Consider the following 17,207-nt stretch of genomic DNA (forward strand, 5'->3'; position numbering starts at 1 on the left):
TTAAAATCACTGAGATGAGTTGCCATCTGGACAAGCTCAAGACGTGAAGCTCATAAGGCTCATGAGTTTCAGCAAGACCAAGTGCAGGTGCTGCACATGGATTGGGCCAACCCCTGGTATCACTCCAGGCTGGGGGATGAACAGAGCCAGAGCAGCCCTGCTGAGAAGGACCTGGGGGTGCTGTAGGTGAGAGGCTGGACATGACCCAGCCATGTGCCCTTGCAGGTGAGAAAGCCAAAGGTGCCCTGGGCTGCACCCAAAGCAGCGTGGGCAGCAGGAGAGGGAGGGGATTCTGCCCCTCTGCTCTGCCCTGGTGAGACCCCACCTGCAGGGCTGCATCCAGCACTGGGGTCCCAGCACAGGAAGGACATGGAGCTGTTGGAGTGAGGCCAGAGGGATGAAGCATCTCTCATGTGAGGAAGGTCTGAGGGATTTGGGGTTGTTCAGCCTGGGTAAGAGAAGGCTCTGGGATGACCTCAGTGTGTACTTCCAGTACTACAGCACCTGAAGGGAGCCTGTAAGAAAGAGAAGAACTTTTTACAAGGGCATATAGTGGGACCTAGGGAAATGGTTTCAAACTGGAGGAGAGTAGGTTTAGGTTAGATGTTTTAAAAAGAACCCTTTACTGTGAGGATGGTGAGGCACCTGGAACAGGTTGTTCCCAGAAATTGTGGCTGCCCCATCCCAGGAAGTGTTTCAAAGCCAGGCTGGATGGAGCTCTTGACCAACGTGGTCTAGTGGGAGGTGTCCCTGCCTGTGCCAGGGGATTTGGAACTAGGTGATGTGTAAGGTCTCTTCCAACCTATGGCCATTCTATGATTCTGTGATTTTGCATGTTGATTTTCTTTGTTGAATGTGTATTAGTAAAACTACATATGAATACACTGTACCAGAATGCAGCTTGTATTTAAAAAAAATATCTAAAACTTATTACAATAATATACTATTCTAATGATTTAAAAAACATTTTTAGAATAATGTTCTCTTAATAATTGCATGCATGAATTCATCTTCAGAGGAATTTAGTGGGTTTTATGTTGTTTTTTTTATAAGCTTTGTTTTATTTGCTGTACCTAGTTGAGGAAACTGCATTTGAAACAATGACTCTAAATGTTGTACTTCCAGTCAAGTTTTTACAGTATTTTGCATTTATCTTCTATTATATGGCAATAACAAAACAGAATAGTGGTAGGAGAAATATTTCCCAAAATAATTACGTATTAAAGTACATACACCTTCAGTGTCATCTATTAAATTAGTTGCATATCTAAGCTCAGGAGGGTTTAGGTGATGTGCATATAACGACCAGTTGAAGGCAATGCAAAACCAGAAATTTATTATGATATTTAGCCGGCTCTAAGATACAGATTGTGCCAAACACCTCCCATGTACAATACAAAAATAGTGAGTATTCTGACATTTCATAAGCACAGTGAATTGCTGCTGGTGGTTTGTTTTGTTTTACTCACTGGTAAACTTTTCCCATAAGTTTAATATTGAATGTTTTCATCAAATTTCAGAAAAATGTGTTTCATTCTCGTTTAGGTGCTGTTTGCAACTTATTGAAGACAGTCCGAGTGCTGTTCAGGAGGAGTTGGACCTCATTCGTGCTCTGGGTTATCTGGAAGAGTTTGGTGTGAAAATATTACCACTGCAAGGTACTGCATAATCTTATTCTTTATATGACTACTTGAATCACAGGCATAAATGTGCATGAGAAATGTTACTGTTTATATAAGTGTGATGTGATTAAACTAAAGAGCCCATATACTGCCTCCAGGCAGTTTACAGACACATAGAAAAAGTAATTTTTTTAACAGAATATTTTAGCTTGTGAGGAAAGAACGATAGTTGCGTATGGTATTTTTTTTTTTTTTTTTTTTTACTTTTATCAGGACTTTAAAGTGGAGAATCAAGTATATGAAACTCCTGGTGACTTGAACAGAAATTCAGCTCATCTTTTATTTGCCAAATAATCTGTATTTCTCTGTGTGCTTTAAAATAACAGGTAGGAGAGAGGTACTTCATGCAGAGGCACAGTTTTCATGTCTCCACTGGGTTTTCATTGTGAGGTATATAAAACCCAATGACAGTGGAAGTGAACTTTTACAAGGTCTTTCTTCTGATGAGATGCTGAAAACTAAATCTTTCAGAGCTCTGAGTCCAGTGGAACAGAAAGTTGTTGGGCAGAAGTTGGAAAGACGTTACAATTATGAACAATGAAATTGCATGAACACTACTCATGGAACTGGCTGAGACAAGCACTGAGCCATGAGATGTGCTGATGATAGTGTTTTACTTCTGGCATTGTGTATAGAAATATTAGAATTTATGGAACGCTCTTCTGATGCTTTCCACTTCATGGAAAATGAAGTAGATGTTCTCAGCGGCTGTTGTTACTTTACTTTGGTGTTCTCTTTTTGTTCTCTTTTTTTCCAAGTATTTGTTCAAGTGAATTGATGCTCCAAGTGTTATATTCAGAAATCTTAAAGTTTCTGGACTGAGAATGTCTGATTTCTAGATCTTGCAGTACTGGCCTGTTGATTTCTAAAGTAAAATTATTTTTCAGTCCATTTGTTCAGCCTGCAAAAAAGTACATGTATTTTCCTCAACTTTTTTTGATGTGGACATGGAGGTATCACTTCAAAAAAGCAGTGACATTTAAAAAAAGCATTAACAGTATGTGTAATACAACTGATCTAGATTAATTAGAATGTGTGAAATCATGCATGTAATTTCATTAATGATTCTGATTATCCTTGCCTCAGTATCTTTCATGTAAATCAGATTAATCTAATAAGATTAAAATGATATTTTCAGGTTTTAATGAAAGCCTTTAAATGATCTGTTACTTTGATAGAATGTCATTAAAATAGCACTAAGGATCAGCTGTTCCTACAGCACTACTCTTTTAGCAATAGACTTTTATTTGCAGTTCTGTGTTTAATTTTCTGTAGATTTTCCCCCACTTCTCTTTTTAACAAACTTAATGGTTTAAGTTTATGAACTACCATTATGCTATATTGTAATAAAATCTGGTTTGAGGACTCCTTACTAAAATAAAATGTGAAGTCAAGTCCATCTTTAAGTGTTTGACCCATGGTATTATATCAGATTACTTTTAGTTATATTATGTATGAAAAATTCCTACTTAAATAATTAGTGACTGAAAACATTTTATTGTTATATACTAATATATGCCTGTGATAGAATTTTAAATGTGAAACTAAAAATATGATCTTTTCCTGCTCTTCAGTTCTTATTCATTTTAGTCTAGTTCCCAGAATTAATAGTTTTCATTATACTAATACGTCTTTTCTCTTACTGAGAGGCCTGATATCTTGTTTTAAGCCAAATATACTAATGCAGAGTTTATCCCCATGCAGCCATTCACTCTTACTCAGTGTTAAGTGGAATAATCTGCATGCTGTTCCTCTGTGTTCTGAAAACTTGCATAGTATGAAAGCATTGCCTTTTAAAACAGCAGCCTGAAGTTAGCCACCCATTAACTAGCTAAATAGAACACTGGAATCAGTTCATGATATTAAATTATGCAATTAAAACAATTGTTTAATTCTTGGTAAAATCTGTTTTGAAACACAGTACTAATTATCAGCTGCTCAGGATATGGTTGACAGAACCTGGTGATTTGCAGGCTATCCTTCCACTTCCTCAGGAAATTTTAAAGTAAATTAAAGCTGAAGCATTTGCTGATGACAGATCTCAGATACATCTGTGATGTATCTTGTCCGTGCTAAATAAATGAAATTTAGTTACAACGTTCTAAAGAAAAGTTAAAAGACTGCTGTGTTAGAAGTCTTATGGGATTTTCTTGCAAAAATTAGAATTAAAAAATATTGAATAAATGTATATCAGTTAATTGGACACATTTAAGAAGTGTGAATGTGAAAACATGAAACAAAAGATTTTTCATTCAGGTCAGTTTTCCTCTTTTGCTCCCTTCCCAGCCTGACTTGCTAATGATTGGAGCTGGATATCCTGTGGTGTTATTTTAACTTTCTGTTTATAGGTGTAATTGAGGATCTGCATGCAAGCAGCTTTGAGCTGGTTCTCAGATTGTGTTTGCATTCTTATATTCCCCAGCACTCCTTCTGTCCTGTGTTGTTTAAGCAGCAGCACAGCAGTCAAGTTCATTTGTACAGTCTCTAAACCAGTTCTGCTTTCAACAGTGCGTTTGTGTTCCGATCGACTCAGTCTCATCAAGGACTGTCTGGCTCAGATGTCAACAAACTATAAACAGCCTGCGAAACTCCTGGGACTGGCAAACCTGCTAAGGGTTGCAGGTAAGCTGTGTTAGTAAGACACTGAGCTGCAGTGCAGTGAGCATTTATATTATGCTTTAGGACATTTAAGTTCATTTTCAGAATACGCATTCAAAGATACTACTAAAGAGTGACATGGAAGAGCAGTCATTGGGGAGGTATGAGGCATTTCACATGGGTCGAATATTTCATCTGTAAAACAGCTGAAATGGTCAGTTGCTATGTTCTGCTAATACCTGAAATAAAAAAATTCCCTCTCCAATCTAGAGTTGGAGTAAAGCCTGATTTCAGATTGGAGAAGTTGTGGCTGAGAATATCTTGTTTTACAGTTAATTTGTAGTATTGAAATTACTGTGAGTGTTACTGCCTCTGTCAGATAAGGTAGCCTGATGGCTATATAATGGTTGCATTTAAGATACAGGGGGAAAAATCATCTGTAAAGCATGAATTTCAGCTGTTAGACTTCAGTCTATGCTGCATGTATCTCCTTTGGGCACTAAAAATAATGCATTAAGTTGAGTATTCATTTGAGGAGCTGAGCATCTTCAAAAATTGAATCCTGAGGATATTTGGGGATTTTTTAATGGTTTTTTTTTATAGCCTACTTAAAGTATCTGCCTTTTGATTTTTTTCATTTTTGAAAAATACTTAATCAATGCAGCTGTAAACACAATACTGTTGTATTTTTATGATGTAGAAATAGAATATAGAAATATAAAATACTTATATTTTATGCAGCATAGCATATAAAATCAATGCATTCCAGCTTTGTCACTGAACATGCCTGGCTAATTCTTCCTCTCTATTTGTGAAATCGTTTAAGATTTTTTTCTTACATTTTCAGGACGCTTAGTACTGGCAATTTTTTGCATAGTATTATAAATAGAGGGGGAGATACTCAAGACAGTTGTGTGAGGTTAAGAACAGTGGTGTGGAAATTAGGCTGTTGACCTCCCAAGATACCTTGGTCCTAAGGGAAGTAGTCACAGGACTCATCCTTACTCTGGTCAGCACCGCGCTGCTACATGAAAGGTGGAAGAGGGCATGGGATGTACCGTGTTGGGTAGTTGGATCCAGTCTACATATTTAATATGTAATCCATCAACAAATATGAATGACAGTTGTAACTTCTTTTTCTTTGCTTATAAGGCTTTTTGGGGGAAAAAGAAGTCTCCTTTACTGGTTCATAAGACAGGATTACTGTACAGCTCTTTCCTTCTTTGTTTTGTTTCATTCACATCAAGTTAAAATCTGTGAATTTTTCTTAATATTCTGGGCTCTTTTGGCTAATGCTACTGATTTTTTTTCACCCTCTTTGTGAATCTAAGGTATTCTCTTTGTGTGAAAAAAGGGAAACCAAGATCAAGGGAGATTCTAAAAAGCTTTGTCCAGTAGTGTTACCCTTAGTCTTAGCCATAGGATTTACAGTGCCCTGGTATGTACTTTGAAAAGGGATCAAACTTGTGGCTCCCATCTCCAGAGACTGAAAGATGGCAGTCCTTGCATAGTATGTAGAGAACTTTAGGGAGTTTGTGTAGAGTTCATTGATATAGTACTAGTGTATAAGCAGTGTGCTAGTGTTATAATCACAGTGACACTTCCTGAGTCACCACCGAAAAGAGATTTAAGAGATATTTAAAGCCAGATAATGAAATGGCCCCCCAGTTCTTCCATGCACTTACCAGGCTAGAGAAAAGCACAAGATGAATGTGTGAGGTGGTTAATTTTTAAACAGGTGAATGATTTAAAAACTCCTACTTAATCTACTGGTGGCATACTTATCTTGTGACTGTTGGGCTCTCTGACTTCAGTGGTTAACCTTGGGAGTAATGCTGATGGTTGCTCTTATGGTAAGTAGGGAATTTTAGCAGTAAAATTATATTTCAAGAGTGAGTCTTGGTAAGGAATACAATACTTAGACACTTTTCTCTTATGATAAATATACAAGTAACTTGGACACTTTCAAAGTAATCTTTCAGTTATAGAATAACATTTATTTATCTGAAAGGAAAATACAGCAAGATAACATTTTCAGTAGTGAATTTCTGTGGTGGGGGATGTGATGTGGTGTTTTTTAAATTTTGTTTTACGTAAGTAGTTTTAAGCTTTTGTGATTAAAAAACATTTCACTGTCACTGAAGTATGACTAGTTGTATGCTTATATTGGAAAGCTATTATCTCTAGAGAACATTCATTTATGAGTAAGATACGGATTTGGTATGAGAATGCTGTAGTTGTGAATTTTATCTAAACTTAATTGTTGAAGGAGGTGGTCTATTGAAAACAGATTTATTTAATTTTAAGGAACTCAGTATTTTTAAAATGTTCTTGTTTGCTTGTTTTTCTGTATTTGGATGCTGTAAACAGCATACCACTGTTACTGCAAATTTTTTTGTGCCTGGCTCTCTAGGCCATGGACAAGTATCTAGCCCATATGATAAGCAAATAGGCATTTCCTTTGTATGCCTATTGCCAAGTAGCATACAAAGGAAACGTGATTGTCATCATTTCAAATCATGCATGTAAATACAATATTTTTCCAAATTATTTAAGAAAGGCTGTAGAGTGTTACTCTTAGGTCTTCTGTGCACCTCTGCTGAGTGGTAGAATTGGTAACCTTGCACTGAATTTAAAGAGTCTTACAATTTGAATAGCTAGGTTATTATCTTTGAAAACAGATTTTAAGTGTAATGCTGGTATAGCCTTAATCACAGTCTGTAATGAGGAGCGCTGTGTAATTTGATGGTAGAGATTAAGAACATAAATTGAAACCAGACATGTAGAAATGGTATTTATGTACCTGTGAACTTGTAATTTAACTTACTGAGTTATAATTAATTATTAATATTATTAATACTATTTTTAATATGATGAAGAGTTATGTTAGGACTTGGTAGCCCTGTTGTGAGATAACAAACATTACTATAATTCTATAAATAAGTTTATAGACAAAAAGGCAGATCATGCATACAGATTCTAAAATTTTTGAATTAGTGTATTTTATTTTAAACTTAATATTATGAAAGGAAAACCTTCCCTGCAGTTTTAGTACAGATAGTCTTTATTTGCAGGTGTAAAACTGCTGGGAAGGGGTGCAGTGATTTCTAACAGCTTACAATGAAAACAAATGTTTTTATTGAGATATTTTGGGATGGGTCTGGATATTGAAAAAGGGGATTGAACTTTATGGACTTAATGAAGAGTTATATAAAATGCTGCCAGAAGAAAGATTGGATTTTTGTTCTTAATTGGTTTTCACTGCTTACACAATTACCCTGATCTATAAGCCATCTTTGCTGTGTAAGAAATTCTGATTTTGTCCTCTGGAACATACTTACTGGTTTATTGGTTGTGCATGTTTGAAGCTGTGGTACCTTCTGTTCCAAATCCACTTTGTAGAGTGTTGTGTTATCTGCTCAGCGGAGGAATTTGTTTCAGTATTTTCCCTTCTTTGCTTCCCCTGCTACTTCACTGTGTATAATTGCTGATAGGAAAAGATCTGCTTGCTACATTTGTCCATGTCTATGGAAATTTTGTATGTGTGTGTCTATATATAAAGCATATGCTATGTTTTATTGTATGCAATAGCCTATAAAATCCTAAGAACATACATATTTTAATTAAAATTTTAAAATAATGCATTTGTTGTGGATGCAAGTGTAGATTGCACAGAGTCATTATTAAGGAGCTTTGTGAACTATGTACTCTGAATACAGTTTGCTTAGAGAGCAGCACTGAAAGTGAGTAATAGAATTTATATTCATACTTATCAAAGTTAAAATCTTGCTTAGGTAATGATATATCAGCCAGCTCCTTAATTGCTTTAAAGTATTTGATTAATTACAGTGAACTCTACTTAAGCCTCATGTCTACCTCTGTAAAGTAAGCCCACAACTGTTATCTTAATTTCACAGTTGGGTAAAGTGAGTGAGGGAGAATGTGCTCAGCATGACAGCCAGAAAATCAGCACATGCTCAGGGAGCTGAAGCTGCCCTGTGTCTTGCAATCCTCACTTAATTCTTGCTCTTTGTTAAGAATGGGTGTAAAAATTCACTTCATGCAATTACTTGAGTACATGTGTGCAAAAATAAAAGTAGGAAAAAAAGCTTCTGTATTGGAAATCAGTAGCATCTTCTCTACTCTTTCAGTATATCAAAAAGATGTGCTGAGTGTTCGTCATTATTTCCATTGTCAGGCTCTTTGGAAATGCTTCCATTATTCTCTTTTCTCACAACTTTCTATGATAATTTATTTAATTTTAATATCAGTAAGTGAATGTAGTCGCTTTAAACTTTGCTCAGATTCCTTAAAGCTTATTTTTTAAATCCATCTTCTTAACACTGACTTTCTTCATTTGGAATTAACCATGTAGATGGCTTCTAATCTCCTAGATCTTCTAAATCTAGGTGACATTGAAATTCTGAAGTGTACGTACAATGCTGATATCATTTGACTTCTAAGTTTTAATGGTATGATTTCATTCAGGGTAATGTTATTTTATCCAATCACAAAGTAGCATGCATCTTACCCAAGGTATTTCAATAAGCTTTTTTCTTTATATAATCCAGATTGGGTCCAAGCTTTTAAAAAGTATTTGAATATTCTTTATTTCTCAGGAAAAAAATTCAATTTTTTCTGAGTTTTCATGTTTTTTCTCATTATTTTTATTAGAACCCCAGAATTATTTAGGTTATCCCCTAACACTTTCCAGCTTCTGGATTTGATTTGAGTCTGTACGTCAGGTGTTAGAGGCTTGAAGCAGAATTAGTATCTTATATAATCAAGTCACCATTTGAAGAATTTCGTCACTCCTATCTTGGTTTTGAGTCACGGATAGCTGTCAAAGTGGCAAGGGAGACAGTTTAGAATTCAAAACTTTTCCTTTTATAAGATTTAATTATTAAAATGCTGTGTTAAAAAGATGAAGCAGTGCGTTTTTCTATGTCTGAATGCAAGACAGCGACTGAACTGCAGCAGTGAGCATTATCAGTCACTGCATGGTTAGTAAAAGGTGTGTGAAAAAGGGATTCACTGAGTAACACTGGAGCCAGTTTGTTCTGTGCCATAGCAGTGAATGCCAAGGTAGTAGAAGTGTCAGTGAGTGGAGATATGATGAGCAGGTATAGCCATGAACTGGAAGGAAAGTTATCCTAATCTTGTCTTCTTGTGCTTTTGTAAAATGTGCAGAGGTGTATCCTGCTGCACCAAAAGTCTTTGGCTGGAACATTGGGGATGAGGGACTTGATAGCATAGAGCTGCTCAAGCATTCCTTGGTCCAAATGCTCTTCCTTTCTTTCTTGCAAGCCCACTGATTTTTAAGCGGGCATAAATGGCAGTGATTATTTTGTCTGAAATCTCAGGAGTAACAGTTTGATTGTTTGTCTTGACTTTCGTGTCTGCTGCTTAGTCAGATCGCTGTGTAAGAAGTCAAGCTGTCAGGGTGAAGTGGGCATCAGGAGGTGTGTGGCAAGTACGTGTCCCTTGCTTAGAGAAATGGCAGTTCACATTTAGCTTGTGAGGATAGAAGCACATCTTTGGCATCTATAATTGCTTTTGCCCTAATGAGAGATTCCCAGGTTCCAGAGGGCAAAATTTTGCAACAGGAGAGCCTTGAATGTGATTAATTTACAACTTGGAATGCTGGCAGTATATTGAGTAGGAGACAGGAAGATAAAATGATGGGAAGCTAACTTGTTCTCCCAGCTGAGTTAGTCGTGATGTGCGGGGATTAGGGGAGGCTTGATTGAGTTCAGTAATTAGGGTACTTCACTTGCTTGAATGTCATTGTAGTGCAACTGCTACAGCTTTCTTTTTGAGAAAGCTTTAAAATTTGCTTTGTCTGTGGTGATGGATCTGCAAAGTGGAGCTAAAAATAACAGCTATGCAATTTAAGAACATGTACTCTTTAAATGGTTTTGGAAACTGGATCTGTTTAACCTTCTGAAATATTTGCATTTCACAAATTGTAGTAATACAGTTTCATAAACCAGTGCCCTTTTCAAATGACTGTAACAACACTGACTGCATAAAATTGCTTTTAATAATAGACGAGAAGCATGAGCAAGAAGCTTCCATTTAAAAAAAAATCTGCTCGTTTTTATTCTAAAAATTCTGTCCTAAATTAATAGGTTATTTTTCCTGTGTATGTTTTGTCACCTTCTCGTACAGTGCATGGACAGACGTAGTATTTTGAGCAAAAGACTGGACAAACTACTGCCAGCAAATTGTTCACTCTAAATTGAAAAAAGCTTAAAAAAAATATAGATGACTAGTGAAGGTATAAATGTTATTTGTATTGACTGTAACTGGCTTTGAAAAGGAGATGAGCTGTCTCATTGGATTTTCATCTGTGAATGCTGATGTATTAAAATTGAGGTCAGGACATTTTTCTACAAAGTTTCTTGATGAAACTTCAGTCAGAAGGCTTCAATAGTATCTAAAGTGGAACTTTTGATTCCTAACTAATGGAAGAGGCCTTGTCCAGAAGGTCTGGTGACTGAGACAAATGTATGGTGTGGAAAAATTAGTTTCAGTTCTACTCACTCAATTTATGAGTTTAGGGATTTTTAAATGCTTACATTTTATGCATCTTGTGCCATTTGGAGCCATGAAGTGGCAGTTTGAAATGGGTCTTTGTATATTATAAGAAAACAAACATTTCAGTTGTTTTCTTCTATTACAGTACATGGACTTTATTTTTTTCAGTGTCAGGAATTTGATTTCTATATCACTTAGCTTAAATATCAGCTTTGATCTATGCTTTGGCCATCACATAAATTCAGTTTTCAAAACCTTCTTTTTCTTAACCTTGACATAATATGCTAATTGGCTTGGGGTTTTTTGCAAGCTATGGTGCCAATGTTTTTTTTAAAATACTAACTCTTTTTATTGTTTCCTTCAGGAAAAAAGCAGATAATTTTATTTCTGTTTCAGTTTCAAGAGGGGCTTTTCATGTTGTGGTTTATAGTTAATTCTTAAGAAATAAAGTAGCAAGCTTAAGTTGACCATTAATTCCAATCAACTAATAAAAAGTTTCATTTTTTTCTTACAGGAGATGATCAGATGGAGAGAAAAGGTCAAGTTTTAATCCTTTTAGTAGAACAGGCTCTCAGTTTCCAGGACTACAAAGCGGCTAGTATGCATTGCCAGGAGCTCATGGCCACAGGTGAAGTGAATAAACAGGGGATGCATGAGGTGATGGTGGTGGAAATCTGAGTTCTGACTTCTGTCTTGCTGTGAGGTGTGGTACTTCAGACTGTTCCATTTCGTTAGAATAGCAGTTACATCTCATTAGTGGAAGTGCACTGACATTGAATAGAGGCACATGAAAGAAATACTACATGGAATAAGTGTGTACTGAACTATTGGATGTCTAACTTCAGGGAGCTTTTCTGTATGCCTCTGGGAACCACATTTTCTACTTCTTTCTATACTGTAGCCCTCTCAGGCAGATAAAACCATGTGACTGTAGCTAGCAGGAAAATACAGGTCTTTTAGAAACCTACCTTTCAATCAGAACTCTTAAGATATTTATATATTTGTGCTATTTATATGATTTGTGTATGTGACAGTATGAGTGGAGGTAAATGAAATACATGTGTCAAAATACTAAGGAGGATGGGATTTGTTTCTTTGGGTCTTTTTTTCCTCTTTGAGAATGAGGGGGGAAAAATCAAGATTTATTGAGATTTTTTTAATATATCAAGTGATATATTTTATACTTTTTTTTTACAGCCACTCCAGTAAAATGTTCAGTATCATGCTCTGAAATAAATTATTATTTTCTTATTGTAATATGTAGAAATATAGGATGTAAGCTTACAGGTGGCTGTTTTATTATTATCTACAATATTTTAAAGATTAGTCTTTCATGTATTTGGTCAATCTAAAATTGAGCTCCATCTCTGTTTTATAAAAGGAGCCTTTATGGTTCCTTTTTCAGGAGATGCTAAGCCCTGACAGGAATACCACGTACCCTCCTTTGTCTCATCCAATAATAATTGGGCAGCATCCTCCTTTCACTTGTGATAGGATGTGTGTTTTGTGTTCCCTTGTAGGTTATTCTAAAAGCTGGGAAGTGTGCAGTCAGCTTGGGCAATCCGAGGGCTACCAGGACCTGGGGATGCGCCAGGAGCTCATGGCCTTTGCTCTGACACACTGTCCCCCCAGTGCCATAGAGGCGCTGCTGGCAGTCAGCAGCTCATTGCAAACCCAGGTACCTCTTTCTGGGGCTTCTTTCATCAAAGTTCAATGCCTGCCAAAGTAAAGGGGACTTGGGCTCATTTTCAAGTTTATTCCCTTAATTTCTACCTTCCAGTATGTTTATATTTGTTCTACTCCACTCTTCTACTTTCATTGTTATGTTTCAGCAAATGAGGTCTCTTTCTAAGCAGTTTTGTGTGATGAGTTGGTTTCTCAAGTAGAAGTGCAGTTGTGTTTTCTAATACTTTTAATTTCTTTATTGATTGCCTGATTCAAACATTTTATTTGCAAATTTAACTGATGATATTTTAAAATATTTTTGTTATTTATACTTTGTAATGCAACTTCATTAAATGCCCACACAAATATCTATCAAGGGTTCATTCTATGATTGTTATGATTATTACCCAATATGCAATGAAATTATTTTCTTATAGATTTCAATGATGTAATGGTTTTAACAACTACAAGAGGTTTTGTGCCTGAGCAATCTTTATTAACTCATCAATGACTGACTTGATAGAATCACATCTTAGGTGTTGAGCTGATTGCAGTATATATGTGAGAACACATAATTGTGGCATTTAAATACAACTTATGTCAAGGTGACATAGCAAAAGTTTTATTTGAAACTGAAGGGCAGTAATGTAGATTGTCAAAATGTTAAATTCTTGTTCACTGTAACTGTGGCATGGCCTACATACTATGACTTGTTTGAGTTCATAATTGTCTTAGTTGTCTAAGAGTCCACAATATTCTTAGATTTATAATTGTGTAACAGAAACATCTTAGAGGTCCTTGGATACAGAATGTAAGAATGTGGAAGAAGGGAGTCACAGCTACAGCACATGTGCAGCCTGGTTGGCAGCTGCAAGTGTGTAGCCTTTCCTTAAAAAATCCCCTGAATAGCAGTGTCTATGAGAATACAGGCAACATGTGAAGATGGAATTTTAGTGCAGAATTTCTGCTCACACAGCCTCTGTCCTGTGGAACACCTGTCTTTGTGGAGTTGCCTGGGGCCCAGTCTCAGTTCAGATCGTGGATGTTTTCATGACATTTCTTTAGCCTACATTGTACAGCATGGAACATGAAACTAAAAAAAAAAAAAATAAAAAAAATTTCTTAGATTATGGGAAAAATATTGCATAAAATTCATGGAGAATGGAAGGTAATTTTGTCTAGTAACTACAACAGTGAGAAGATGTCAGAGATCCTGTGGTTTCTTTGGATCTTCTCCTGCACTCTTTTCTTTCATGGGAGCCTTTACATCACAGTTTCTTGGGTTTCCCACAAAATCAGTCATAATTCTTTCACTGGCTTATTTGGCTGGCAAAAGATAATATTTATTTCATGTTTATAGATTCTTTATGAGGCTGTGAATTACCAGTTTCTTCCTTCTGAAGGAGGTGAGAATTCAAATATCTCTGGGCCTTCTTTGTTGATCAGTAAGGACACAGAGGTAAGTTTTAATGTGAATTTTAAAAGTAATCATGACTTTGTTCTACATTACTCTGAAGAACCAAATTTGAATTTTTAGCAACATCTGTCTGCTTACTCGATAAAATGAGCAACATTAGACATTTACTACTTTCTGTTGTTAGGTTAAGTTCGAGGTTTTGCTTATGTATTTATACTTAGTTCTGATTTTTAGTTGCTTCTTCCTACACAGTCTTGGCACCATTGAAAAAAAATTATAAACTCAGAGGCAGGAAAAGTGCAACAAAACTTAAGTTAAAGTAGACATTTCTATATATATATATATATATATATTAATCTGTCCCAGTTGCAAACCAAAATATTTTAAACCTGAAATACATATTTAACCAAAAAGTATTTTGAATTTAACTTTTTTCCCCTTAGTTCTGTGCATCATGAAGTTTATGACTTGTTATTTTGTAATGTTCATATATTGCATGTGAAATTGGTTTTATGTGTAAGATCAGAAGGAATATTGAGTGTTCCACAGGCGGGACAACAGGAAACAAGTCTTCTATTTTTCTTTCTGCTTTTATGTCTATCATTTTATGTCTGTGTCTGTACAATTTCAAGTACTTTTCTCCCTTTAAAGATGTAATTATTTACCTATTTATGAAAACAGGAACGTTTTTCACACTCTTTGAAGTGGAAAATTCTATATTTAATTTATTTTTTTTTTCTATTTAATCAAATAAGTGAGAAATAAATAAATCTAGGGGTGAGGAGAGGTGGTTAGAAACCTTAAAAAAATAAAGAAAAGAAGAGGTGAAAAGGGAGTGGTGAAAGAGGGAAGCAAAGAAAGAAGAGAAGGTTCATGTTGCATAGGGTGGCTTTTTGAGCAGTTGTGATTTCCAGCCTCCATGGAGAATATGTCCATATTTTGTGTGTGGTTTTTATGTATGTACATGTGTGTATGTGTATATAAATATGTATGTGCATGAATATGTAGACATACATGTACACGTATGCATTTGCATATATATGAAATTAATGGCAGGAAAGTAAAATAGCACTGTAAGCAGTATTCAGAGGAAGAGGGCCAAACATTTGGTGTCTGCCAGAATCATCAATATTAAGAATAGGTCTGCTTCCCTGGAACAAATGCTTTTTATTTTCTGGAAATCTGTAGATGCATCTCTCTGAGTGGGAGGTTAAATAGATGTTAATAAAATTGATATGGGTGTGGATGCATATGTTTACAATATTTTAATGTCTATAAAAATTTGTCATGCATCACCTTTCATGTGCTGTAGTATTATATTGTGGCAGAACAATTAGGCATGCATATAAATGATTAAGAAATTTATTCAAAGGTTTATCAGAGTTGAGTAAACTCACTAATTAACTTCGCTATCATTTCAGTTTGCATATTGGAAGCAATTTTCATTATGCTGGAGAATTGACATTCAAAAATTTCTCCAACATAACTTTCATTCCCCCTCCTGCTTAGTTGTGGTTGATTGTCTCTTTAGAATTGGAAGTAGGTAGACCTGGCAAGTTTATATGTTGCTGCACTGAGAGGTGCATTTTCTTTTTGTTTAATATGGCTCCTTGGCATGTTGTGTTTCAGACTGTTACACTAGGAAATGAAGTTCTGTATATTTGCTAATTCTTTCTTTTTGTTCTCTCCCAGTTGACTTAATAGGGATTTATAGCTTTTTTCATTTCTTGGAATAACACAGGAGGAAACATAGCCAAAAATTTACTCACTGTATAACTTATCCTTTGTTACAGACATCTGCAGTGTTAGAAAAGCAATATATTCAATAACTCAGTTTCTCTGACCTCACTGAATCCCATAACTGCAATCCGTGTAGTTACACTTCATCTAATTCCTTGTGCTTCACCTTCATTGTCACATAATTTTAGTTTCTTTAAAGAAAAAAAACAACAAACTGGAAAATTTTTCTTTTATTCCTTTCATTTTCACTTATATCCTGCTTAATTTACAGAATCCTTATTTCAGGAAATTGAAAAATGTTGTTCTTCCTCACTTACTGATACCTTTTCAAATTGGTGCTCTAAGTTTTCTTATCTTGACTTGATTAAGGTCTGGCATACATGTGTTTGGGCATCACTTTTTCTATTGCATTCAAAATACCTATCTGTAAGTATATCAGTTTTGCTTTTTAAACCTTTAGTGACCTTTTTCTATCCCTCTTACTTTCATCTAGCATTGAATTACTAGTCTCCATTACCATTTCTTTATGCCAACCAGCATCACCAGCTGGTCCTATTTCATCAGCTTTTTCTTGGTGAACTGTTCCCTCGAAATTTCTAATAAAATTTCATTTTTATTAAATTTTTCCTCTAAATTTTTTCCCCTAAAATTCATAGAAAGTTTGATAGGAGCTGGCTATATGTATACATACACTGCTTAGAAGTATTTCATTTAAAGTTGCTGTCATGTTGGCTTCAGCGTAACTTTTCTCCAAATTTTTGGTGGTCCTACTCTAAAAGAAATTCATGGATGCTGCACATCATTATTCTGTAGGAGCTTTGTGTCAGCTTGTCACTGTTGTTTGAACTCATGGAATCCATTTGAGAAGTTATTTTTTGGAAGCTGTGATGATTCCAGTGTACCAGATTGTTTTTAAGCAAAATGTTAAGTTTCACCAATCCTCATCCTTTTTACTGTCTCATCCTTTTTACTTGTGTGTGCTACAAAATGCCTACACAACTAATCTTGTGCTTCTCAACCAAAATATCTTGGTGAGAAGATTATGATCTTGATTAAGGAAAAGCCTTTCAGAATATTAATGATAAAATATTAAATTCAAATGAAATGCTTAGTCATGAGATGCTGTGTTGTGTATAAGCACAAAACAATATTAATCAGTTGCCTTGCAAGTGAGCTGTGACTTTGTTAAATCTGCATAATACTTAAAATATGTTTACATCTGTTATAAATCATTATTTTTTACATATCTGAATATGAAAGCATAATTACTGTAAAGTGGCCCATCAACCCAAGAGAAATTAAGTTTAAAGTTTTTTGAAAATTAACTCTATAGAAAAGCAGATGTATTTTCTGGAGGAGAATATGTTCAAATTATAAGAATGATTTTCTTAAAGGCTTCTTAAGGAAAATTTCTGATTAACAGAGCGTTAGTGCCTTTGCTTTTCCAGTTTTCCCAAGCACTATATCTGGGAAAAGGCAGGATCTCTTAGAACATTTGTTTACATTAAATTGGTAGGTCATACATTTTTATCACAGTTTGTTAGAAATTATTAGAGAATCATGAT

The 17,207-nt window shown here is 35.3% G+C and overlaps 1 protein-coding gene across 2 annotated transcripts in view; it reads left to right on the plus strand.

The window, feature by feature from the left end:
* NBAS (NBAS subunit of NRZ tethering complex) overlaps positions 1 to 17,207 on the plus strand; it is a 161,350-nt gene that overhangs the window by 53,631 nt on the left and 90,512 nt on the right. For both annotated transcript variants that reach the window (XM_058834123.1, XM_058834124.1), the window contains exons 31-35: positions 1,546 to 1,658; positions 4,191 to 4,304; positions 11,335 to 11,448; positions 12,341 to 12,498; positions 13,846 to 13,944. In XM_058834123.1, the coding sequence (XP_058690106.1) occupies positions 1,546 to 1,658; positions 4,191 to 4,304; positions 11,335 to 11,448; positions 12,341 to 12,498; positions 13,846 to 13,944 (598 nt within the window). The remainder of the gene's footprint in view (positions 1 to 1,545; positions 1,659 to 4,190; positions 4,305 to 11,334; positions 11,449 to 12,340; positions 12,499 to 13,845; positions 13,945 to 17,207) is intronic.

Source organism: Poecile atricapillus, chromosome 3 (genome assembly GCF_030490865.1).
Source record: "Poecile atricapillus isolate bPoeAtr1 chromosome 3, bPoeAtr1.hap1, whole genome shotgun sequence".
In the NCBI taxonomy this organism is placed as follows: domain Eukaryota; kingdom Metazoa; phylum Chordata; class Aves; order Passeriformes; family Paridae; genus Poecile; species Poecile atricapillus.